Source organism: Nomia melanderi, chromosome 11, assembly GCF_051020985.1.
Source record: "Nomia melanderi isolate GNS246 chromosome 11, iyNomMela1, whole genome shotgun sequence".
NCBI lineage: Eukaryota > Metazoa > Arthropoda > Insecta > Hymenoptera > Halictidae > Nomia > Nomia melanderi.
Window position 1 is genome coordinate 17,579,458 of NC_135009.1, and position 24,709 is coordinate 17,604,166.

General features: G+C 32.9%; 6 protein-coding genes across 19 annotated transcripts; 3 read left to right on the forward strand and 3 right to left on the reverse strand.

The window, feature by feature from the left end:
* The first annotated feature begins 74 nt into the window (after window positions 1-74).
* On the forward strand, window positions 75-2,470 carry LOC116433875 (protein O-glucosyltransferase 2). Its single transcript, XM_031992436.2, has 7 exons — window positions 75-497; window positions 608-813; window positions 943-1,154; window positions 1,225-1,469; window positions 1,564-1,801; window positions 1,880-2,179; window positions 2,275-2,470. Exons 1-7 carry the CDS (start codon window positions 334-336, stop codon window positions 2,386-2,388), a joined length of 1,479 nt encoding a protein of 492 aa, XP_031848296.1. The 5' UTR covers window positions 75-333; the 3' UTR covers window positions 2,389-2,470.
* LOC116433928 (uncharacterized) lies at window positions 2,206-5,879 on the reverse strand. The gene is made up of 6 exons (XM_031992587.2): window positions 5,728-5,879; window positions 5,458-5,534; window positions 5,290-5,371; window positions 4,991-5,201; window positions 3,709-4,907; window positions 2,206-3,634 (listed from the first exon to the last, which is right to left on the reverse strand). The coding sequence occupies exons 1-6, from the start codon at window positions 5,785-5,787 to the stop codon at window positions 3,425-3,427; spliced, it is 1,839 nt and encodes a 612-aa protein (XP_031848447.1). The 5' UTR covers window positions 5,788-5,879; the 3' UTR covers window positions 2,206-3,424.
* A 202-nt stretch (window positions 5,880-6,081) lies between these two features.
* On the forward strand, window positions 6,082-8,759 carry Ccs (copper chaperone for superoxide dismutase). Of its 8 annotated transcripts, none has more exons than XM_031992598.2 (9): window positions 6,236-6,426; window positions 6,533-6,800; window positions 6,969-7,077; window positions 7,149-7,347; window positions 7,427-7,616; window positions 7,687-7,753; window positions 7,847-8,028; window positions 8,112-8,251; window positions 8,512-8,759. In XM_031992598.2, exons 3-9 carry the CDS (start codon window positions 7,063-7,065, stop codon window positions 8,520-8,522), a joined length of 804 nt encoding a protein of 267 aa, XP_031848458.2. In that variant the 5' UTR covers window positions 6,236-6,426; window positions 6,533-6,800; window positions 6,969-7,062; the 3' UTR covers window positions 8,523-8,759. The 8 variants fall into 8 exon arrangements, with proteins under 8 accessions (XP_031848456.2, XP_031848455.2, XP_031848454.2 ...); XM_076372077.1 differs by lacking the exon at window positions 8,512-8,759 and having other exon boundaries at window positions 6,255-6,272; window positions 6,368-6,426; window positions 8,112-8,433; XM_031992594.2 differs by lacking the exons at window positions 6,533-6,800; window positions 8,512-8,759 and having other exon boundaries at window positions 6,194-6,272; window positions 6,368-6,426; window positions 8,112-8,433.
* A 2,100-nt stretch (window positions 8,760-10,859) lies between these two features.
* Ntf-2 (nuclear transport factor-2) lies at window positions 10,860-14,062 on the forward strand. 3 transcript variants are annotated; one of them, XM_031992601.2, is made up of 5 exons: window positions 10,860-11,404; window positions 11,482-11,553; window positions 11,685-11,783; window positions 12,448-12,603; window positions 13,514-14,062. In XM_031992601.2, exons 1-4 carry the CDS (start codon window positions 11,297-11,299, stop codon window positions 12,559-12,561), a joined length of 393 nt encoding a protein of 130 aa, XP_031848461.1. In that variant the 5' UTR covers window positions 10,860-11,296; the 3' UTR covers window positions 12,562-12,603; window positions 13,514-14,062. The 3 variants fall into 3 exon arrangements, with proteins under 3 accessions (XP_031848461.1, XP_031848462.1, XP_031848460.1); XM_031992602.2 differs by having other exon boundaries at window positions 12,448-12,568; XM_031992600.2 differs by lacking the exon at window positions 12,448-12,603 and having other exon boundaries at window positions 10,863-11,404.
* A 35-nt stretch (window positions 14,063-14,097) lies between these two features.
* Hpd (4-hydroxyphenylpyruvate dioxygenase) lies at window positions 14,098-17,384 on the reverse strand. Its single transcript, XM_076372068.1, has 12 exons — window positions 16,410-17,384; window positions 16,183-16,209; window positions 16,041-16,103; window positions 15,860-15,964; window positions 15,615-15,740; window positions 15,443-15,532; window positions 15,271-15,371; window positions 15,118-15,195; window positions 14,802-15,036; window positions 14,599-14,721; window positions 14,409-14,525; window positions 14,098-14,318 (listed from the first exon to the last, which is right to left on the reverse strand). The coding sequence occupies exons 1-12, from the start codon at window positions 16,410-16,412 to the stop codon at window positions 14,244-14,246; spliced, it is 1,143 nt and encodes a 380-aa protein (XP_076228183.1). The 5' UTR covers window positions 16,413-17,384; the 3' UTR covers window positions 14,098-14,243.
* Window positions 17,385-17,525: 141 nt separating this feature from the next.
* Window positions 17,526-24,539, reverse strand: HPS4 (Hermansky-Pudlak syndrome 4 protein). 5 transcript variants are annotated; one of them, XM_076372061.1, is made up of 10 exons: window positions 24,157-24,539; window positions 23,950-24,009; window positions 22,726-22,960; window positions 22,220-22,450; window positions 21,998-22,092; window positions 21,852-21,921; window positions 21,611-21,778; window positions 20,156-21,493; window positions 19,848-20,074; window positions 17,526-19,548 (listed from the first exon to the last, which is right to left on the reverse strand). In XM_076372061.1, the coding sequence occupies exons 1-10, from the start codon at window positions 24,162-24,164 to the stop codon at window positions 19,374-19,376; spliced, it is 2,607 nt and encodes an 868-aa protein (XP_076228176.1). In that variant the 5' UTR covers window positions 24,165-24,539; the 3' UTR covers window positions 17,526-19,373. The 5 variants fall into 5 exon arrangements, with proteins under 5 accessions (XP_076228176.1, XP_076228180.1, XP_076228178.1 ...); XM_076372065.1 differs by lacking the exon at window positions 23,950-24,009 and adding an exon at window positions 23,143-23,266 and having other exon boundaries at window positions 24,157-24,537; XM_076372063.1 differs by lacking the exon at window positions 23,950-24,009 and adding an exon at window positions 23,143-23,377 and having other exon boundaries at window positions 24,157-24,537.
* Between the last annotated feature and the right edge of the window lie 170 nt (window positions 24,540-24,709).

Below are 24,709 nucleotides of genomic sequence, written 5' to 3' on the forward strand. Positions count from 1 at the left end.
CATAATTTTATGCATAACTATTAATTAAGTCGGTACTTGTTTTTTTTTTAGAATGAACAGAATATTTAGTTAATAGGAAGTAGTGGGATGTTGGCCAACTTCAGACAGTTCTGTGTTAAGACCGCTCTTTGATTTTCAGAACATTGGAGTAGCCGGATGAAATTTATTTGAATATATTTTTGTATTTTTTAATGATACGATAGTGTTTTATCTGCTTGGTTTAAGAACCTGAAAGAAATGAAGGTTTTATCTAATTAGTTCAATGTTATAAGACGTGAAGTTCTTTTCGTATAAACGTGGTTTTAAAAATTTAAATTAGTAAAACCGAGAGAAATGTATCTTTTACCGTTTTTAATATTGCTGATTTGTCAAGAAGGAAAGAATGTTGAAATTGATCCGCATAAAACGGTTATTTGGGGTCCCGGATTGAAACCAGATAAAATAACGATGCAAGCCCGATATATTTTTTTCCAACTTATAGACTCTAACGGAATGAAGTATGTTTTCTGTGTACAAAAATCATTTTTTCAATGTATTACAATATTATTTTACTCGGTTATTGTGCATATTTTACGGCGACTGAACGATTATTTAAATAATATTCAAGTTTAACAGAATCTCAGGAGAAGGATGTAATCTCTGCTCATATACAAGGCCAAACCTCAGTTGGACATGCATGTCATATAGGGACACAAATTTTAGATTGCAAAGATGGAAGTTATATTATAAGATACAAATTGCATAATACATGCTTCAATTTAAAATTGAAAGTTAAAGTAAAACATGTACCTGTCCTATCACTGGAATTCAAAGGTATTATTTAACTGTATAATTGAACTACGTATGTTTGTATTAATCAATTACAAACATAAATTTAGTTCAACTATTGCATTGCTGTTAAATCATTTATATTATAACAATACATTTAATGCAACTGTTCAGGTCCTATCCACGAAGAAGAATGTTACTGCCCACAACTCTCAATTAATAGGTGGATGAAAGATATGGAGTGTTCCAAGAATTACACACAAATACACAATGATTTAATTCCTTTCAACAATGTGGATTTTGATGAAATACGCCAAGATATTATAAAAGCATACGATCGACCGGGAAGCTATAGCCTTTGTCATTATGTAATTAAGTCTAATAAAGTAAGTATTAATGTATCCTTATTTCAATCCTTCTTTAAAACTATGTTTGAACTAAACTAGATAAAACAAGATTTTTAGGGAATGTTATGGGAAACATGTGGGTTTCAAAATATTCATGGACTCCATCCTATTGTCCATCACTCGAAAAGTCGTGTTGCCTGATGTAGAATTCTTTGTGAACTTAGGAGATTGGCCACTAGTGCCCAATAAAGGCAAAAACTATCCCATCTTTTCTTGGTGTGGTTCCTCGGACACGAAAGACATTGTTATGCCTACTTATGACATTACTCAATCATCCTTAGAAGGAATGGGAAGGTAGAAACTTTGTCGATTTTATATTATAAATTTAACAAATATATAAACAATATTTTAATGATTTACACGTTAAACGGTGTTACATATAAAACAGGGTAATGTTAGATTTGCTATCTATACAAGGTAACACAGATGTACCATGGAAAAGAAAGATAGAGAAAGTGTTCTGGCAAGGACGTGATTCTTGTCGGGAACGACTAGATCTGATCGATATTTCAAGGAAACACCCTGATTTATTTAATGTTTCTATTACCAACTTTTTCTTCTTTAAGAATGAAATGGATAAATATGGTCCTGTACAAAGCCGTACATCGTTTTTTAATTTTTTTAAGGTAAAAACTACAAATATGTAATAATATTTTAGATCTACAATATATATTGTAACTCTAACACTGTTAATATTTATGCAGTACAAGTATCAGCTAAACATTGACGGTACAGTAGCTGCATACAGATTTCCATATTTGCTTGCTGGAGATTCCTTAGTCCTTAAACAAAAATCGAAGTACTATGAATTCTTTTATAATGATCTTGTACCTGAGAAACACTATGTGCCTGTAGAGAATGATTTATCGGATCTTGTCGAGAAAATAATATGGGCTAAAGAACACGATGGGGATGCACTAGAAATATCTAAAGCTGCTAGGCAGTTTGCAAGAGACAATTTGCTACCTCGTGATATATTATGTTATCATGTAGTTCTATTCAACGTAAGAAATTATTTAATTAAGTAAAGTTAGACAGATTCAACTTCATTTATTCATTTTAAATATATGTCATAGAATAACATGTTTTTACATTTCAGGAATGGAATAAACGCTTAAAGAATAAAGTTAAGGTACTGGATAACATGGAAGAAGTGCTGCAACCTAATCACTCCTGTCTATGTTACAATGGAAAACTTAAAGAGGAACTCTAGTTCTATGTACTTTTTTAAGTATCTCAGTAAAGCGATTTATTCTTTGTACCTTTTGTATGAAAAAATACTATATCAATTCAAATTTTGTATATTCTTTTGTTGATAACCATCGTTTGTTATAGAGTAAATATATCGTGAAGCGTTAAATATATATTTCAGTGTTACCGTGAAATTCATTGAATTCTACTTCGAATCTCAGAATTTGAAAATATAATCTAGCCTTCTTAAAAAGTTAGTCTTTTGGAACTACACGAAATACAACATTGAAGTACGCGTGATAAATCTGAACATATACTCGTGATACATTCGAATTTTTAAAGGAGAAGATAAGAATCAGTTTGCAAAGTACTGAATTGTTTAATGACAATCAAGAAAATATAAAATTAGATACGTAAATATAAAATTAATTCTAAGGCAAGTACGTATACTAAAAGCTGTAAATAGATAGTACATGATGTACCACGTTTGGTACCGTTCATTTCGGTGTGATATAGATATGTGAATACTACACTATGTACACCGATACTTAAGCAGTCAATGCACGTTCTTAAGTGCCATACAAGCTAATGTCTCCGTTAAAATTAAATAATAAGGATTTACAGTTTTCTTAATTTATCAAGTAACACTAAAACTGTGACATTTTATTTTAGAGGCATCACAGTATTATTTGAAAAGATGAAAATTGCTCTAGAATGTCGTTACATTTAAAAGGAAATCTCAAATGCATAAATGTACATACGTACGACGTAAAATTTCTACAAATAATTACTTTAAAAAGTACTTCTGATACTTTGAAAACCTATTTAAAAAAAAAAAAACAAACGTATTTTTAAACAATCTTCCAAATGAATTTTGTTAATGAGGACATTTTAACAGCACCTTCCCTTACATATAATTTACTATTATCTGCCTTGATACGTAACACTGGACGATATGATAATAAGAATTAAATTAAAACTTTATGTACCATTTGTTCCGAATTTGCATTTAAAACATTTATATTAGTGTAAATACTATGAATTTACATTAATATACTCTATTGTGGAGGTGGTTGATAGCCGTAACCACCATACTGATTTGGCGGAGGAGGCCCTTGTGGTCCAGGTGGTGGAGGCATGTGGCCGCCAGGAGGACGCGGTGGATATTGCGGGTATCCTTGTCCTGCTGGTGGAGGTGGATAACTTTGAGGAGGATACTGTGGATGTCCATAATGCTGGCCACCTTGTGGCGGATGTGGTGTATATACCTATGTATTGTGTAAAATTGATTATGTAATCTTTAAAGTGCTAGAAACAGTATTTATTTTTAAAAAAGTAATACCTGTGGCTGTCCACCTGGTGTTGGTGGTACGTATGTCTGTGTAGTAGCTGGACCATAACCAGGTTGCGGTTGCGGACCCGGCGGTGGAGCAGGGCCTTGCGGAGGTCCTGATGGTGGTTGGAATCCACTTGGTGCAGGACTCTGAGACTGCTGCTGTTGCGATTGCGGAGGTGTTTGTGACTGTTGCTGAGACTGTTGCGGCTGGTGTGGAGACTGATGTGCGGGAGGCTGATGAGACGACTGGTGCGAAGGCTGATGCGGTGGCTGATGAGGAGCATGTGGAGGTTGATGAGGAGACTGATGCGGTGGCTGATGCGGAGGATGCGACGCTGGATGTGGTGTTTGATGCACGGGATACCCGGACGGAGCAGGAACAGAGGGAGCGTAACTGGCTCCTTGAGAAGTAGGCGGTGGTCCACTGCTTGGCGGATAAGTTTGAGTCGAAGCGGAAGGTGTACTTGTAGGCTGACTACTTTGGGCGTAAGTGTTCACTCCGCTTGCAGAGGCAGTGCTGAATGGTGGAGACGTGGAGGCTGGTCCGTATTGTGTTGAACCTGGTCCAGGGCTTGGCTGATTACCATAATTGGGCTGGGGACCAGTAGTTTGTTGAGATCCAGGTTGTGGAGGTTGAGCAGCGCTGGATGTGGGAGGAGCAGGATAATTCTGAGGTGGAACATTATTTGCGTATGCTTGAGAAGAAGGAGGAGGATAACTTCCAGGCTGAGCACCTCCGTATGCATTTTGAGGTGGTGGCTGAGATGGAGGTTGCTGATAATTCGGTTGTGGGCTAGGACTACCATACTGCCCTGGTTGTTGTTGTTGACCACTCGATGGGAAGTTCTGTTGAGAAGGATTAGTAGGCGGATAACCCTGTTGATTTGGAGGTGGTGGACCATATCCTGTGGGAGGCTGAGTGCTTCCTGGAGGTGGATATCCACCTGGTTGTGGACCATAACTGTTTACTGTAGTTGGAGGACCATAATTTGGTTGTGATGATGCACTGTATGCTTGTTGCTGGGAAGCATTTGGTGGTCCATATTGATTTGGTTGTCCTGGAGTATACGCAGATCCTTGAGGACCTTGATAATTGGAACCAGGATTTTGATTAGCGTATTGAGCAGGATAACCTTGCTGAGAAGGTTGTTGAGGGTAACCTTGAGGTCCCCTGTATTGCTGTGGTCCAGGTGCAGTAGGTGGTCCTATAAAATATAAAGGATTGAAGAATAAGCATCATGTATTGAAATATTAAAATCAATTTTTAATAAGTTTAAAAATAATATACTGTTTATTGCGGGTCCTTGTCCAGGCATAACAGGTCCACGGTATCCACCTTGTGTTATCGGTTGCCCTTGATTAAAACTCGACATTGGTAATGTAGGTTGACTATTTGGAGGCATCTCTCCTACAGGTCCACCAGAACCAGCAGGAGGATTTGGAAGACCTTGCGGTGTCATCATGGCATGTTGAGGACCATTGGGTATTCCTTGTGGAGGCTTACATTTCAAATATAAACTCTTAGTACTTTGTCTATAAATCTAACATCTAAGATATTATTGAATTGCGAATACAAATATTACTTACAGGTAATAATGCTTGTATATTTTGATTGGCATCAGCAATTGATGCCAAATATACCAAATTACGATGTAACATCTGTTGATATCTACACAGAAATTACATAATAAACATGTTTATTATAACAATAAATACTTCTAATCTCTTCTGCCTTTAAAAACATATTGTACTTACTGTATACATTCTTGTGACTTTCCTTTGTTTTGATACTCTTGTATTGTTTGTATCAACTGACTATTCTCATCAAGCATCTGCAGATAATCATTAATTTACATAAATCTCACGTTTCTTTGTTTATTTCTATCAGCTACATCTTTAACTAAACTAGTACTATTAAAAGTACATTTTTTTTTTAAATATTATTTGCATATTTTTTACACTGATAATAAATTCAAGAACAAATAAAATAGCTTAGTGTCGATAATATTCTGTAATATTTATTACCTTCTGTATCTGAGCAGGATTTGGTGGCGGCCTGCCGCGTTGAGCAAAGGTCACGGACATGTTTTTAGATATTGTGTAAATCGTTTAATATTCGTAATATGTAATTCTTTTTCTCTAAGGTGTTTTCGTGGTTAATCAGCAAGTTGTCGATCGCATTTCATAAATTGCTGAATACATTTGAAACTTTATGGCTTTGCTACAGTGTCGGTTATCCACATTGCTACACCACAGTTTCAACATCCGAAAAAGAAACAACGCGACACACGCCACACGAAACCATAAAAGTTTATAGATTTCTCGATCCCAGCAGTGTTTTCCGAAAGAAATTTCTAAATATAGCGAATCACGACCAGCAAATTCCTTTGCAAAATTTCTGGTTTTACAAACAAGAGATGGTTGCTGTTCATTTCTAAAATAGAAAGCTTGGGAAAAGAGCGTGCCGAGTGGGAAACGCGCGAACTATCATGATAAAATATTCGCGAAGGTAAAAACTCGAAATCCGTTACTTACTAGTCCGTATTACCGAAGATGGAAATTTATAAAACGTACGCATGAAATATATTTATACAGTACCAATATTGTCTGTAAAAACGTCCTCGTTAAGCAATATTGATTGTATTACAAAATTTGCTATTTAAAGGTTTCTGCGTTTTTACTAAATCACAGTAACTTTCATTTTTCGTCCTTGTTGATAAAAAGGTAATATTTTTTAGATAAACATTTTTTTATTTACGTGTTTGTCAATCTTCTCTGATTATTTTATTTGAACGTTCAAATCGAATGTTTCAAAAATACGATTACACAGCATTACACGAGGGACATGTCACCATTGTTTGCGTTGCGATTGTTGCGTACCTGCTTCGTTAAACGTATCGTGTATAGGAACAAAATCTTGAAACAACGATACACAGATTCTTGCTACGAAATTTAAAAGACTTCTTAATATCGTACAAAACGGTTGTAGAAAATGCACAAAGCAGTTAACACAATGAAAAAGTATTTTAATCGAAAGTGGAAAATAAGAAGAAAGGATACCTAGATCATGGTACCTCAAAATGAATTTAAAGTTCAACGTAAATATTTATTAAAAATACTGCAGTAAATAATTACAATAAACAATCTGATACAACCGATAAAAAATATTCCATTGCAATTTATCAGATTTTTTTTTATTTTCTGCTATACGTATCTCCGCACATTCACTCAAATAAACAGCACTTATCAAACTTATTACATTGCAGGAAATATAACCTTAAACTAAACGTACGTTGGTTGTTAACACGGGCACACCGATTGATTATTTTACGGTAAAAACGTGTATGCAAAAATATCATAATGACTTCAGCAAAAGTGAGTTATAAAAGTGAGTGAAAAATAATGTTTTCATAAGTTGTCTTACCGTATATATTCTGTAATTTCAGATTGAATTTGCGGTGAACATGACTTGTCAAAAATGCGTCGATGCCGTGCGGAACAGTTTAATTGACGTAAACGGAATTGAGAATATTGATATATCGTTGGAAAAAGGAAACGTTGTTGTTCAAACGAATTTACCATATTCTCTAATTCAAGAGAAAATAGAACAATCTGGTAGAAAAGCCATATTAAAAGGATATGGAGGTAAAAAGTTACTTTTGTATAAAGTACTATTACTTGTTGATCTTTGTAACATAAAACTATACAACCTTTAAAATTATAGATTCTGTCAGTGCTGTTGCAATGTTAGGAGGAAATTCAGGGTATAGCGTGAACAATAAAGTAATGGGAGTTGTAAGATTTGTACAGATTCCGGATGGATGTATTATAGATGGAACAGTTGATGGTTTAAGTCCAGGTGAACATGGAATACATATACACGAATGTGGTGATATTTCAAAAGGCTGTGAAAGGTAAATAAACATGAATATTACATATTTCATTACAATTTTATTTCTTGAATTTCATGAATTATATTTATAGTGTTGGAGAACATTTTAATCCAAATAATACAATACATGGTGGACCTGAAGATAATCCACTTAAAAGGGTAAACATTGTAGACTATATTTGATATTGAGATTAGACATATATATATTGCTTGACCATTGAAGATTTATCTATTATAGAATTATAATTACAGCATGTAGGAGATCTTGGTAATGTAATAGCAGATGAAATGGGCAGAGCTACATTCAGGAAAATAGACACACTGGTAAATATACATGATATAGTTGGACGATCTCTAGTTATAACAGAAAATCCAGATGATCTGGGAAAAGGAAATGCTCCGGATTCCAAAATAAATGGGAATAGTGGAAATAGGTAGATCTTGCATTATAATTAATCAAATAAAGTAATAACGGTTTTAACAGCTTGTGATATTTAAAACTTAAATGTTTCTGTAGATTGGCTTGTGGTATTATTGCTCGTTCATCTGGGTTATTTCAAAATACAAAGAAGATTTGTGCTTGTGATGGTCTTACATTGTGGGATGAAAGGGATAAAACACTTTCAGAAAAACAGAAGTCTAATTATCCGGGAGCAAGTAATACTTGTATAATATTTTAAAATTTTAAATATTATGTGATATAAAAAAATGTAGTCTACTCGTATTCGTGTAATATGCTAGATCATTCACGCTTAAAACAATTAAATATTTATTTATTATTGCATGTATCATACAAATGTAAAGTTTTTATATTAAAATTAGTCACGTTTAATTTATAAATTGTATTTCAATTACGATGCACATAAAATTAGAGAAATAATTATTTTTAATAAATATTACATTTTTTAATTTTTCAGCAAAATTGTAAATAATATTGGGAAGGTACAGTGAATTTCGAAACATGAAACAGGTGAAACATTCCTCTTAAATAGACGCACAGGGAGCACATTGGATTGTACATAATGTATAGAATATCTAAGTTTCAATGTAAATTATTCCATAAATAAATGTTGCCATATTTTTGTGAAATATTTTGTTGTGTACACAAAAACAACATTAATCTTATAATATTAGAAATGTACAAAAGAGGGAAACAATATGGGAACTTTGTTTAAATAGTGTTTATTTCTTTATATTATTTACCAGTTCAGAATATAAACATTTATGTAAAATAATTAAAAAGGACAATGTATGTATTAAGACTGCAGTTTAATACACTAATAGGGATCATTTATACAATCCTTTAACTATATAGAATGTGTAAATATTTTAACTATAAATAAACAATAATATATTGTAAAATCAAAACTTCTCAGGCTCTTTGAGAAGTGTTAAGAGGCTAAGAAAAGTTATAGGGTTTTCTGATGATGGTAACCATCCAATGAATCTTTTCTTAAGATTCTATAATATTAATAACTTCGACCATCAATATAAAGAATGCCTTGAACTATTTCAATGTGCATTAACAATAATCATTAACTCTTTGCGGTCGTTACTCATTTTTATATGGGCATCCTGTTGTGGTCAGAATTATTTTTGTTCATATGCCAGGAGGTGTAGACTTGATTAATTATTTCTGCAAAAAAATCCGTAAAATTAATTTTACTAAAATAAATTATTGTATTCTACTAAAATCTTAAATTTATTTACCCAATTTCTTATAAATAATAGATGCTCAGCTTATTTCTTTCCTCTCTTCATTGAGAATAAATATTATAACGTATACATATGTGTACATGTACAGTACAAGATAAGATCTGTTATACTGAAGAATTTAGCCCAGTTCTGGCATATTTTGCATTTGGTATACCCTAGTCTATGACCAGCAAAGATTCTGACCGCAAAGAGTTAATATTTTTAAGTAACTTTTTTCCTTTTTCCGATTATCAAAAGTGGAAGTTGATGACATGCAGTAGAATTTACACATGACAGCGAATTAACATGGTCTTTGTTAACTTTACTGCTACAGTCTGAGTTTTCCTGTTGAGAGGTCAAATGCTTTTGTTGTAACGTTGTACACGTTAAATCTCTTTCATTCTCATTATGCATATTTTGCAATGCATACACTTTCTCTATTAAAAACTTGTGAAGATCCGTTGTTAGGTTTTCTTCGATAACATTATCCGTTGACAATTTTTCCCCAGACACATTCAATTCTCGAATACCATGACGTGACTTAAATTTCTCTAACCAGCCACTGCTTGCCTTGAAGTTTGGGTTCCCTTTTAATTTCTCATTAAATTCCAATGCCTTCTCACAAAGAATAGGGCCAGATATAGGCACTCCTTTCTCTCTGTTTTGTAGAAACCATTGGAACACAGCATCATCTACGTTTTTATACTTTGGTACCATCATACTTTTTCTATTGATAGGAACGTCAAAAGTATCCGCTTGCAGCAAATAATTTTCGATCGCATCTTTTTGATTTTTAATGCCAGTAATCGTCGCTTTCCCGATACCATATATTTTCGCTAGTTTCGCTGCACTTTCACCATTTTCTAATTTTTGAATAATCTCGTGTTTTGTTTTTATACTTAACACTACACGTTTCCGTTTTGACGCCATTACTATGGGAACAGGTTAAATAGAAAGCCTTTTAATTAATAATTTAGGTTATTTCGAAGCATAAATATTCATGTGCTCTCAGGAATTTTTAAATTTTTCGACCGTTGACTCTTACACTTCATTCGATCTTTAATAGTTATTTCATTCTTGTACATAATAACCGATTAATTATTTACATCGTTCTTTCATCATTCCATTTTACTACGATGTTACATTTTATATTTCAAATTAAATATATTTTCAATGTATAATTTGATTTTTTTACGATGATTTATGAACTTGCTGTTCGTAGGCTTAAATAGTATTTAGAGCGCGAATAAGGAAACGTTCGAATACTAAAACATGTGGGTAGTAGAAGGTTCAGTAATGTTTATACAATACTGTAATTAATCAATTTATTAATAATTGAGAATACATAACTGTGATTATCGAATGATCAAAAAATGATTAATTTTATACATATTATATTCGGTGTGGTTTTTCCTGATTTTTATTCGTGTAAAAATCATTAGAGAACATGCGGTCTTTCATGATGTTGAATAGTCATAGATAATCATTAACCAATAAAGATATATGAACTCATGTGTATATGAGTAAAGCACAGAGTCCTCTGTAGTCACGGTTTAAATGACGTTCGCAAATTATTTCCTGATAGAGGGTTTTGTTGAAATTGGTGTTGCTTATCGATGGGAGGTAGAAAGTTTTTACATATTTACGTGTAAACGAATCGTATAATTTTTTTAATGGACAATTAACCTTAAATATTAAATTAATTGTTGAATCGGCGAGGGTGCAGTAGGTTTATTTATGTAGAAACACAGTACAAATGTTGCCAAATATCTAAACTTTTCGAGAGTTCGAGAATAATTCGGATGGTTTTCTCGATACATCGAAATGATTGGTCGGCATAAGTAGCTTCCTGCTCGCTCATATCTTGCACGAGGGATGTTAATAGGCATTATAGTACACTTATTGTAGAATTTTTATAAAAGATAAAAGTACCGAACGATCAAATTACTTGAAAAGACTGATAGTGTCGGTATAGAATACAATACGTGAATATAACAAGTTAGCATAATGGCATTGAACCCCCAATATGAAGTTATCGGGAAGGGTTTTGTACAACAGTATTATGCACTGTTTGACGATCCCGCACAAAGACCAAATTTAATAAATATGTATAATGTAAGTATTGATTATTAACATTTTTCTCTACTGTCTGATCAGTTCATTTTTTCATATTTATACGATCTTTCCTGCAGACTGAGTCGTCCTTCATGACGTTTGAAGGTTTGCAAATACAGGGTGCTTTGAAAATCATGGAAAAGTTAAATGTGAGTGTTACAATTCATCAAGTAAAACTTTATTATTCGTTTATAAGGTACACGATAAAATATAGTCTTGCAATCAGAATAGGTATTATTGTATCTTTCTTTGATAGTAATCAGGAATCCCTTACTTCCAGAGTTTATCGTTTCAAAAAATTAATCGGATAATTACTGCCATTGATTCGCAACCAATGTTCGATGGTGGTGTACTCATTAATGTTTTAGGAAGGTTGCAGGTAAGAAAAATATTCTTTACTGTACCATAATTCCAATACGATTAGTAAGAACAAATAAGGATGTTTACGTGCAAATACCCAAAAGAAATTATTTGTACAGTATTTCTTACGCTATGGAGTCATTTAATTCGTATAACTGATACTTCTTTATACATTATTCGAATTTATTTAGAGGATAGGAACTACAGAATTACTTAGAAGTTAATTTATGTTGATCTACTGGGTGTTGCAAGTTACATATAATCATCAATTGCAAGAATCTGTGTGATCATATAAATTTATATGTACATGGAAAAAAGTTTGTAACGTATGTAGTACTTTAACATTCATGATGTGCAAAATTCTTATTCCAATTGGTTCAGTAATTTAATTTCTTATTGCTGTCTTCATTTCATATTTAGTACCAATGTACTTTCCTAAGTAAAGAAAATATTTCAGTTTTGATATCTGTTTCTTAAATACTTTTTGTTGGTTCATACATTATATTCTATTGGCTGGACATGCTACACAAATGTGTACTGTACTGCCTTACATTTTTTGTGCTGCCATATGAAGATAGAGATTGAGCTATGACTAATGTCCAGCAACAATCTCTCTATATACCTACCTCCGCAAAGAAGATGAAATAAGAAAATTCAGTCAGTGATTGTTGATGATTGGGCAGACTGATGAGGATCAGCCCCATGCATACATCCAGACATTTGTCCTGAAACCAATTGGCACCAGCTTTTACGTGCAGCATGACATCTTCAGACTTGCGCTGCACGACACGGTTTAGGCGTCAGGTACTGATCTTCGGTTGATCTTTGTACCAGTACAGGCAAGCCCAATACTAATTATTAGCGTTTAAACTAGCTTCGTGTTTACTAGATTATGCTTGCTTGTTATTAACTCTTATTTAAATAGTTATGTTTTGCTTTGTTGCTTTTGTATATGCTGCAAAATCATTTTTTTTTTTTTTTACAAAGTTAGTGTTAGAATAAAAATTTTGCACTTAACTTCCATTACTTCCATTAATACTATTGCATCACCTGTGATGATTATCTTATCGAAATTATATGATTCCAATAAAACTTTACAATTTCATTTGTACACATACTTGGTAAATTCATGTTTAATTACTATAAACTATAATTCCGAAGATATAACATTAAATTGCTGAACTAACAGGAATAATGTTATTGAATAATTTCGACATTCTGTCAAAAAAAAGTTTAGAGAACAATATAATAATTTTTTTTACATAAGTTAAGAGAGCATTAATGGAAAGAGTTAGAATAGGTAAGTATAAATATTCATTAATAACGTTAATAATATGGTATTTTTTAAAATTTTGTTTCATGATAAGTTCACTACTATAGCATGTAATTCTTTTGTTTACACTTCATGTGCACAATATTTGCATAATTTTTGCATGGTCATTAATAAATTCATTGATTACCTTAAGTGTAACAAACTAATTGTACATTGATATATATATATATATATATATATATTTTTTTGAAACATAAGCCACTTAATACTGACATTAAAAGTTGTTGCTTTTGTGTGTTAGTGTTACATGTAAAAGTGTTTAAGAACACATGTTTATAAAATTATATATCAACGTTAATCGATTCGTCTTATAATCAATCAATTTTTACAATTTTTATACTAATATCATAAAATTTATAATTAATGAAAATATTGTTTTATATTTCTTACTTACAGTGTGTGTAATTTTATTACAGGCAGATGAAGATCCACCACACGCCTTCTCACAAATTTTTGTGCTGAAGCCACTGGGGAATTCATTCTTCTGTCAACATGACATCTTTCGCCTTGGTATTCATGATACTGCATGAAGAAAAATATGTGCAGATTCATGATTAATGGCAGACAGTTATTTGAGCCATGGAATCTCCAGAAATTGGAATAAGTGAGCTACTTTATCATTAATATCCTTTGTCATCGTATATTATCCCATTCTTTCAAGATACTGCAGTTTTTATATAAAAATTACTCACTTATATCTTGGCCACAGAAAGAAAAAGCATTAAAAATAGACACAGTTCAACATTTGTTTTTGCTTTCCTGGGTTTCGTAATTCGCAAATATGCCTATTGTTGGTTACGCTCCTATATTACGACATCACGATACAATAGAATATAACGCTATATGTTTGGTTTTAATGGTCGATTATTGTGCTTCAAATTGTAATGTTATATATTTTACACAATCATGCTGTGTGTATTTTTGTAAAACAGATATTGGCCATTAAATACAACATCTGAAATTAACGATGTACTATTAGTCTCCATTTTCCAATGTGCAACATTAAAAGATTATAAGAAAATTAAGAGTAATGGACATTGTTTCTTTATTATGTTTATAATAAAACTTTATTATATAAATTTCTTATGTGCAAAATGTCTGTACATATTAATATTTAATATTAATTAGCATATGGTCTATGTAATTTCACAAATTCCCACGTTTAGCTTGTTCCATTTCTATAGCTTCAAATAAGGCTTGGAAGTTTCCAGCTCCAAATCCCTACAGTATAAATGGAGTAAATTAATTCTTTTATATTTATGAATAGATACAATTTATATGAATGTTAACTTGTGTAGCTGCTACACTTACATTATGATTACGCCTTTGAATGACTTCTATAAAAAGGGTCGGCCTGTCTTGCATATTTTTAGTAAATATTTGTAGAAGGTATCCTTTCTCGTCGTAATCAATCAAAATTTTTAATCTCTGGAACATAATATTTAAACATGAAATAGATATTATTAAATATATTTGGAGTAAAATCTTTTGATGTTCATACCTGAAGCGTATTAAGATCTTCTAAAATTTTCACTCCACTAGCTTTCAGACGACTTCTTAACATATCATAGTAAGCATCTGGTACATTCAGAAATTCCACACCTCTGGCATGCAAATTTTGTATCTAGAAAACAATGAAAGTGCGTTGCATCGGAAATCGATCTTTTCAAAAGAAAATTATTGAAATAATATATATATAATTACAGCATTGATTATGTTATCTGTGTTCAGAGCAATGTGTTGCACTCCTGCCCCGCCATAATATTCAACGTACTCCTGTATTTGAGAACGTTTCTTTCCAACAGCTGGTTCGTTAATAGGTATTTTCACGGTTTCCTCCCAATTAGTCATAACAATAGAACGTAAAGCAGAGTATTCTGTATGTAATTGACTATCGTCCACTGACCAGAATCTATGAAACTGTAGACATTCTTCATACCTAAAATAAATTTAAATTTGTACAAAAATACTTTCACTATTTTCTTTTAATAGCTTTCAAGTTGCGAGTCGTACAGCTTACCATTTCGCGACAGGTTCCATTTGCTTGTCAGGTTGATTGCCGACAATGTGATCCACAAAGTTTAATCCAACTTTTGATCTAAATAAATAATTAAATCACTGTGGAGTTAATACATTTTACAAAATATAATGCTTTTTATTTTCTATTACTCACAAATTTTTGGCAAATTTATCTTCTGGTAGTCTTTGGAATCCTGGTAAAAAGTATCCTTTATACTTTGATCTATCTACAAGGGTATGATGTGTATCTCCATACTGGAAAATATTTGTTGATATATTATTTTTATTCAATTCTTTACGTTCTTAACAACGCGTGATATACTCACAGTTTTTATGGTGGCAAACTTTACAGTGCCGTATTCATCCGTTTCTTCCCATATATCTTTAATTATTTTGGCACCCTTTTCCTTGGCAACCTGTAAAATAAAATTTCATATTTGTCCCAGTAACAATAACGGTTTACGTTCGTATAAATACACGTGCTGATTTTTTATGTACCTTTACAATGGTATGAATGTCTTCAACAGTGAAGGCAATATCATGAACACCATCACCATGTTTTAAAACATGCCTCCCTATATCTTCATTATCAGATTTATATGGTGATTCGAATACAAAAATAATCTGTAAGTGAAACAGAAATATATTTTATTTATTAATACAGTTAATGCTGCTCTTCAATTTATGTTTTAGTGAAAAACAAAGTATGAATTTCAGGAAATCATACACTATGTATCATATACCTTATCTTGTTTAACAACATGGGATGCTACATGCCTTGAGCCAGTTTCCAAACCACGATAACACAAAGGTTCAAAACCCATCCTAGAGCAATAATAGCTAGCAGCCTACAGCAATAAGGGAAATGAATTAAAAACTGAGTAGTACTATATTTCTTTCTTAACATCAAAGTATTCTAATTACCTGTTTCGCATTTCCAACCCAAAATGTTATATGATCGAAACACAAGAACTTTCCTCCTACGGGCTGAAAATTCAAAGTGTATTAATAATAAGGTGTACACGCTATAGAATTTTATAATTCTTTTCGTTATAATTTCACTCACCTTTGGACCTTTATCTGTGTATGTAGTCTGAAAAATGAATAATAAAAACTGTGAACTTAAATGTTGAAATGTAATTGAAAAATGAAGAGATATTTGAATTCTAAATTCCTGTTACTGAGGGACATTCTACTTAGAGATAGGTGAAACCGCGATTAAACGTAAGATTTAATTGTAACGTTAAACCAAAGGTAATTACTACATATATACAATTCTCGTAGGTTTCTTACCATTTTGAATGATCGGTAAGCGCGGAACGAGTGATATTATTTCTCTCCGTGATTTCTTTGTAATAGTTCTAATCGCAGTTGTATCTCGCTTAAATATGAGCGCGTCAAAATCGGTGATCGGCATCTCGCATGCTGATTGGTCGATCACGGAGGCTTGTTTGTATCGCATTCTTTTTGAATTGCAAACCGTAAATCGTCCGTATAAATATTATCACCTACGGTGATCAGGTTTTTCAGAATCGTGACACGTGCTGATCACCTGACATTATCCTGACAGTGGGCTGGCCTCTGAAATGATCACGCTTGATGTCAGTCCTTCAAATCGAACCCGCCACGTGTTCGTTCCTAAAGCTATTTTTATTATTAGCGATTTTTCTGGAACTTTTTCGATAATCAATGCAACTTTCACGAAGACGAAAAATACATAAACATTTCCGTGGCTTTCGCTGATAATCAAATTGTTAAGTGAACATTTCCAACCAAGATTTCATTATTTACAAGCACATTGTTTTCCTAGGCTTCCATTTTACACAGGTGCAAGTGAAATGCAATTTTGTAACGTACACAAAGAAAATAGTACGACACGTGCAAACAATAACATTAACATGGATGAATATATTTAAGTGATAAAATAATTTTGTCTTTAGATATTTATTTGAAGCTATTGATATATAAGAATTGTACATTTTGTGTATGGTAGTATTTATTATGAAATATATATATATATTTGAGTTATATTATTATTTATAAGAATTGAAGGGTTTGAAATGATTTGATTGGAGTAAAATTTTCCATTGGAGGCTCGTCGTTGGAAGTGACGAAACACGATTGGTTATGCGTCAGCGCGCCTAGATTCCTGTTTAAAGGTGTGCTGTATTTAATATAAATTAACATAAAAAGAAACTCGTGGAGCATAAACAAGAAACTGGTAAAACCAGGAGGCTCGGCTCGATTCATTTTCATCGTCGGCGAGGTTAAAGAATAAAAAAATCCGCAATGTTTTCATGACACGTAACAGGTATTTGCAATTTTGCGCGCGACTTTTGTGTACAACACATTTGCGAAAAACAACTGAACGAACGGCATTAGAATTGTTCTGAAAGAATGAAAATTAGCGAATTTAAAAGTTCCTTTTATTCCATTTAATGACGATAATTTAACAGAACAGTGAGAAACAATAAAGATCGTACAATAAAGTAACAAAGTCAAGCATAACATTTCTTCTTATCTACCATATTTGATATAAAAAATCTTAATATTACTTTTGTATTTTATCATTCGACGGCTTTTACTATACCAAACATTTTAATTTATTGGAAGTATCGATTCGTCTACAGAATTTTCATTTTTTTGATTATCGTTACACAACGAACTTGTAATTGTCGTGATTTAGATGACATACATTTAGATGACTAGAATAAGTTTGTTGAAAATACAATATAAGACATATCGATCGGTACTTGATAATTAATCAAAAGATTTTTCAAATTCATATAAAATATCTAATACTCGTAAGTTGCCAGAAACTGATTGTGACGAAAATTGTACAATTAATTTGATGGCAATTTAATTACAATCATATTATTTTAAATATTTGCTAACATATGTATACATTATTTTATGATATATTTTTTTCTTTTCGTAATAGTATATTTTCACTTTGCTATACCAACGAACGGAAAAAAATTATTTCGTTATTATATGTAAATTACATAAATAAATTATTGGATGCTTCATATATATATATATATACACACATATGTATATATATATACACAAAGAATTCATTATATTTGAATTACAATATAAATTCATTTATACAACACTGAATTGTTAAGTGAAACAATAAACGATATGAATTACCTTACATCTATTTATAATAAAAGTCTTTACCCACAATAACATGATGTGTAAATGCACAAATAAATTATTAACACTAATCGTCAATCAATTCGAATGTAACAGAGGAATACTAGTATTTGTTGTCTTCTATCTAAAACACTGATAGCATAGATTTTGAAGAACATCTTTTGCATTATGCCATTCTATTGTAATTTCACGTAAATTTATACATTTTTAAAAGTCATACATAACAAACATCACTATTCTCTGAACAATTGCTTTTTTTTAAATACATAAACTTGACATTTCCTTTCAACATAATATCGTAACCAATATCAATTTCGGTATTAAATGAGTGCTACTATTAAAACATTTAACATTTTGTATTAAAATACATGATTTATCGTGCTTGAAAAAATATCGATGCCTTAATACCGGTTTTATTATGTCTGGTTGATACACACACGTATGATATAAAGAGTCCTTGATTATAGCCAATTATAAAATTAATTATGATTGGTATGGTGCGATTTTGAATTATAAAAATACATGTAGAAAATTTAGTAATTATTTTTCTATCAACATCATTCACATACAACGTTCACTTTTTTTTTTCTTTATCGTAAAAGTAGTTTCGGTTAATTAAAACTGAATGGAATGTTCGACCTGTAAAATCTTAGAACGTACCAAAGAATCTGAAGTAACTGTTTCTTCACAGAGGATGCGGACACGTTGATAAATAAATTATAATACTATCTGCGTACATATTCAGGTGTATACACGACGTTTACGTTTTGATTATTTAAACGCCACTGCTACGGTAAGAAGAATTCGTCTACTGGTACATGCTAATCGTTAATTAACGGTTGCCATTCTCGTCTTTAATGCCCTTGTATTATCGAGTTAACAAGGTGACGAGAATGCGTTTCCTAATCAACACTATCAAAACATCGCGATCAATTCGTCTATTCTACATGCAGAAAGAAATATATATATATACAAAATACGATCTAATATCATTAATTTGGCATGCCATGGAATGTAACGAACAAAGTGTCAAAGTGAAATAATTGAATCGCAAACGGCATTATAATGGAAGCATTTTGCTTGGATAACTGCAACTTATAGTAGAACAATCCCGTGATCTCTTTCCAGCCTACGCTTTGCTTTAAGAGACACAATCCCCATTAAATCTGCGGGAGTCGGAAGTCCTCCGGAGGTATTCGGTGCCACTGCTTGTTGATAAAACACCTCTATATTCCCACACTGGTTACCATAAACAACAGTATCCTCCGTTCTAGTTAATTAACAAAATATATGCATTTTTTTTTACCATGCTTATATAAAACGTCACTATGGAGAATGTTTTATCGTAGAGTCAGAATAGTTAAAAGATTCAAAGGAAAAGAGAGTGTATATTTATATATCATTCTATATCGTATCTTTTTTTTTTGCTCTAAGAAAATGATCAATATTCAAAGAAGAAATATCACAGCTGAGCAAGAAGATGTAAGTATATCTACTGAAGCAAATCAAAGCTGATATATACGCAAATCCACTAATTCGAGTACGTTTTCTAGTAACTAAAAGAATTACCTAACGATGATGTCCGTGAGATTACTAGCACGAGAAAATCTATCATGAAGGCAAGACACGATATCCAATTCGGTGACGCCCCACAGTCCAGAGCGGTTTATCGTATCCCATTGATGATCGATATTTAAAATACTGTACAGCTCTTTGTTTTCATTCGATGGCAGAGGCTCTAGACACTGTTGCAGTCTCGTTTCAAGTTTCCCTAATGTACTCACACAGGTGTGCCACTGTAATATACGTGTTATTAAATAATCAATAAAAAACAGCGAATGGATAACATCAAATTTCAATGATTATAGCGTACTCACAAGAGTATGTATAAGATCAGGGTTATTAGCAGTTCCGCTCTCCATTAGCAGTACCAGCACCATGTTCTGGTGTCCGCAAAGAAATAATTCAGAAGCTTCGAGGGAAATTTCATCTTTAGACGCGGTGAGCCAATCCTCTTCGAGCTCGTCTTCTCCGTCGCTGCCTATTTCCTTATTGACCGCCTCTAACTTTTGCTTGATCATTTGATTGGTTGCCGTCGAGAATCCTGATAGATCACGGAATTCGCTGGGGGTGGTCTCCCTGCTGCAAAATCCACTGGTCCTTTCGTCAGCGAGCAGACTGAGCTTGGACATCAACGGTGTCAGTTGCAAACCGTCCAGTTTCTTCTTCTGAAGGAAATCGTACGAGTTGCCGCACTCGGATGCTGATTTCCGTCTGTCGTCGTTGTCGCTGATGTTGAGTGGCTTCAATGGAAGGCTCATCGACCTGCGATAGGTTTCTTGCTTCGCTTTATTATCTAACTTCACCTCGCGACAGCTATTCAATTTCTCTAAATTGCCTTTGCTCGTGGTATCACAGTTATTCGTCTGATTATCGACGTGACAATGATTAGTTATGCTGCCTAAGAAGTCATTACGGTTGACCGTGTTGTCGGTGTCATCCGTGAGCTCCTCGTAATGGGAGGATATGTATTGCTCGTACAACGACATGGACACCGGCAGTCCGTCGCAACGAAACACGGGATAGCATGGATCGGTAATCGTGTGATATTGCTTCTTGCACGCGAGTTTCTTTTGAGGGGAAGTCTCAGGCGATACATCCTGCTTTAACGGTGGCAGACCCAATCCGTATGGTCTAACCGATATCCTGTTGGAGTACACATTCACGGACAACTCCAAGTCGTGCATGCTTAAGCTCTTTTTGTTGAACTCTTTCCTTTTAATCACTTTCTTCTTCGGTGGAACGTTTCTCAGTTTATTCAAACGTTTACATCTAAGCGCCTCTTTGACAACATCCGGTATGTCGTCCACGTTCGCCTTTATTTCCTCTCTCTCCTCCGCTGTCTCGTTATTGGCGTCCTCGTTAGTGTTACATATTAACATAACGTTGCCGTGCAATACTCTATTTACATCTTTCAACGGTGTAGAGCAAACACTGGGAGTCAAAGGGTTCGTACACTTAGGACGGTCTGATTTACTTTCCTGTTTACGTTTCACCGGAGAGCTGTAAGCGGTGAGCGGAACGGATGGTATATAATGATTGTTATCGTTGTACTGCGAAGAATCTAATTCCGTTTCTTCAGGTACTGTGAAAATACGAGAAGTGTCGCGCTTCATTCCGGACAGGGGCGGTTCCTTATTGTTCTTAGAAATGTTCTACAAATAAGATTATTACATTGCTATTGATAATAAGTATTGATATAGACACTGACTTATAGATTATTTAAAATAGAATTCGATTTTGAGTGTGTGTTAGTAAATTGAACACCTCACCTTTCTCTGCAACATTTTCTTTAAAACAGAATCAAAGTAAGAACTGTAATAACGTTCATTGTTTGCTTCCTGTACAAGTTTCGCGAACTGTTTCTGTTCTATGTAGACTTTCAATAATTGCACTCCGACAGGGAGGTGAAATTCAGTTGATATTTTCTCTGCTGGAGCCTGAAAAGGAGAATACATGTTAATATTCTATATTCTGAATGTTGAATATGAAAAGGATGTATTTTCAACGTGCCTTTATTCTATATGGATCGGTTATAACGATTTGTTTGGTCAAATCTGCACTTAATTGAGTAGCAACTACCCTGAAACATTAATAAACGGAAAATTAAGCTTATCTAAATAAAAAAGGGCGACGCTTGTAATTATTTTAAGTCTCACTTATTATTATAGAAGACTGCACCTCCCACAACACCATTAGTTTCTTGACAATATTGCAAAACTTCGATTGCTTCTAAAAATATGTTACTAGCACTCTGGAGGCAAAATGAAGTTAGTCTCAAACACAATATTAATAATCAAATATGAAAAAAGAAGGAGCGTTAAATTAAATTATTTATATACGATTAAAAAAACATAATAAAAATAATACCATGCACTAACCTTTGGAAGTTTGATAATAGGTATGTTGGAAAAAAGATTGGCACTATATTGAAGTATTGGCAAATAAGTTTCAAACATCTGATATAGCTTTTCTGTAAATTTGTTTCTATCATTGTTAAACGATTCTAATATTTTATTAAGGTCACAATGAAAAAATTTTAATAATGACTCTAATGTGTTTGCACGCCTTTCTAAAATCCAATCGTGTATATTCCTATCAGTTCCCACTGCCTACAAAACAATAAACAATCATATATATATATATATATGCATGTGTATATATGTATACATACATACCAAATGTTAATTCATGCTGAGTATGACGCATACAGCAATAAAATGATATTAGATTACTCTTTCATTCAGTGTAAACTGATAATTGTAATATTTACAACAGATAACAGCTACCGTAAAGTTACAACATGCAAATCTTTTAATACTGTATACTTTTTACTATCCCTCACACGCACTATCGAAGAGTAAATAAAATATAATAATACACTCACAAGGATGTACTGTCCAAACTTTTTCAGTACAAATTTTCCTCCCTGTAGTATAATTGATTTTGGTGCAGAAAAGGAAATTGTGAGAAATTGATTAACAGCCATTAATTGACCTGCTAAAGCCAGCCTTTGGGTAAGAGACACCCATGCTGGATGGAAGTACATAACTGCTTCTGCAGGATCATCGTCTTCTTTACAACACCTTGCGGTATCATAAACAAATACTATCATCATCTCTCTAAAAAAGAAAAGCAAAATGTTGCAATTGTTTTCATATAATTTATTATCTTTACGATACATGTACTATCGATGGATATAAAGGTATTAATTACATGAAACTACTACTCTATAGTATATATATTACTATAATTCTCAAGACAAAATAAAATGATAATTTCTTTTACAAATGAAGTAGCTTACCCTGCAGTAATTGATAAAAATATTCTATGCACAATGGTAAAACTATATCAATTTCCATTTTTGGAAAATTACAGACATAATTCTAATATCTGCTACTTGCTTTGGTTCAGATTTACGAATGAGTCTATATAGTAAACAATTGTGACCAGAGAAGTACTGATTAGCACCAGTAACAACCGATAACAAAATAAGTAAGATAAGATTACAGTTGAGAATACATCTCTTCTTGAGAATACTGTTGGACATAATAGCACATTTAATACAAAAATATAGTACTACATGTGTAAGAAGGAGTGAGCTTACTTTCTTATATAAAAAAACTTGGAATTGATTAACGTATTAATCATTAAATTATTATAGGATTTTTATCAATACAAGTAGAATGTAAAAGCAAAAAAAAATTCTATTTTATTATACAGACATAAATAATTTTTTATAAGTAATATTTTATATGCATAACAACAGGAATTATCAATGTTACCAAATATTCATAAAATATATCGACTAAGATTCAAAGAACAACAAAAACAAAGGAAAGAAAAACTTCTCAAAAATAATATATATATATATAAATAATAAATACAGTTTTTTCTTTATGCAAATACCATATTATGACTAACGAATACGTGTCGATAAATTACAGCTAAAAGTGTGTTTACAACATCGACAAAAATTAAGGAAAAAGTCACACTTAAATCTACTAGTAGAAGCCTCAAAACAAATATATTTGAAAATAATGCTAAATGCAAAACGGGGGAAGGGAATAAAGTATACGAGAGTCTTTGAATAAACGATTAACGAACTCACACCAACTTAAAATCAGCATTTTCTTTAACAAAAATCAAGGACTTAAAAAGTGACATGCCGCTGAAAAAATGACCGGTGAATCAAGTGTAACAGCGATTCAATGTGCAGCGTGGCATAGTAAACAAAACATTATCATTGAATTAGAGATGCACTTTCTACGCTGTGCTATAATTAGATAAGGATAGGCATTACGCAATATCTTCGTACTTTGCCATGGTGACTGTTTACGGTCTAGCGTGTCGCGGATTCAGACTGCAATTGCGATAATCGTGTTACAATGTAAACCTCTGTCCCGCTTTTCGCTCGCTTTTTCTCACTCGATATGAGAGGTTCGACGCCGAGTTTCCCGTCCGTCTTCGCCGTTGCTTACGATGCTACTGAGCGCCGCGAAAAATGCACTTCGATGGAAATGCACTTTTCCGTTATATAATGTAAAATCTCAGCCATAATAATCTTGACTTCCAATCAAGCTGAATAGAGCCGCTCCTTTACCGCCATGCTGATATCGATCTCTGTCCTGCACAACGCTCTTGGCACAGATTTCAAATGCAGCATAGACCGTCCCTGTAATGGGATTTTCTGGCTACCAGACTGTCTTATCGATACCGCCGAAAATCCACGGACAAGTTGCAAAGTGAAATTACAATACCCGCGATATTCGAATTTTACATTCATTTATTATATTCGGCAGGTGTGCGATTAAAAATTATATTGGAAAAAGAATGCTTGATTTTTAAGGGGCTGTAAATGTCTGTATAGT

Excerpts from the sequence above, each read along its gene's own strand:
- HPS4 (XM_076372061.1), bottom strand. Across the intron at positions 22,451-22,725 it reads AGTTTGGACAGTACATCCTT|GCAGTGGGAACTGATAGGAA; the intron begins GTGAGTGTATTA and ends ATTGTTTTGTAG. Across the intron at positions 21,779-21,851 it reads CCGATCCATATAGAATAAAG|GCTCCAGCAGAGAAAATATC; the intron begins GCACGTTGAAAA and ends TCTCCTTTTCAG.
- LOC116433928 (XM_031992587.2), bottom strand. The coding sequence starts at position 5,787 with ATGTCCGTGACCTTTGCTCAACGCGGCAGGCCGCCACCAAATCCTGCT. Across the intron at positions 5,372-5,457 it reads AAGTCACAAGAATGTATACA|ATATCAACAGATGTTACATC; the intron begins GTAAGTACAATA and ends ATTTCTGTGTAG. Across the intron at positions 4,908-4,990 it reads ACAAGGACCCGCAATAAACA|GACCACCTACTGCACCTGGA; the intron begins GTATATTATTTT and ends TATATTTTATAG.
- Ccs (XM_031992596.2), top strand. Across the intron at positions 7,754-7,846 it reads AAGATAATCCACTTAAAAGG|CATGTAGGAGATCTTGGTAA; the intron begins GTAAACATTGTA and ends TTATAATTACAG. Across the intron at positions 8,029-8,111 it reads AATGGGAATAGTGGAAATAG|ATTGGCTTGTGGTATTATTG; the intron begins GTAGATCTTGCA and ends ATGTTTCTGTAG.
- LOC116433875 (XM_031992436.2), top strand. The coding sequence starts at position 334 with ATGTATCTTTTACCGTTTTTAATATTGCTGATTTGTCAAGAAGGAAAG. Across the intron at positions 814-942 it reads CCTATCACTGGAATTCAAAG|GTCCTATCCACGAAGAAGAA; the intron begins GTATTATTTAAC and ends GCAACTGTTCAG. Across the intron at positions 2,180-2,274 it reads ATCATGTAGTTCTATTCAAC|GAATGGAATAAACGCTTAAA; the intron begins GTAAGAAATTAT and ends TTTACATTTCAG.
- Hpd (XM_076372068.1), bottom strand. Across the intron at positions 15,533-15,614 it reads ACATTCATACCATTGTAAAG|GTTGCCAAGGAAAAGGGTGC; the intron begins GTACATAAAAAA and ends TTTATTTTACAG. Across the intron at positions 15,037-15,117 it reads ATGGAACCTGTCGCGAAATG|GTATGAAGAATGTCTACAGT; the intron begins GTAAGCTGTACG and ends AATTTATTTTAG.
- Ntf-2 (XM_031992601.2), top strand. The coding sequence starts at position 11,297 with ATGGCATTGAACCCCCAATATGAAGTTATCGGGAAGGGTTTTGTACAA. Across the intron at positions 11,405-11,481 it reads ATTTAATAAATATGTATAAT|ACTGAGTCGTCCTTCATGAC; the intron begins GTAAGTATTGAT and ends TCTTTCCTGCAG. Across the intron at positions 11,784-12,447 it reads ATGTTTTAGGAAGGTTGCAG|ACTGATGAGGATCAGCCCCA; the intron begins GTAAGAAAAATA and ends ATGATTGGGCAG.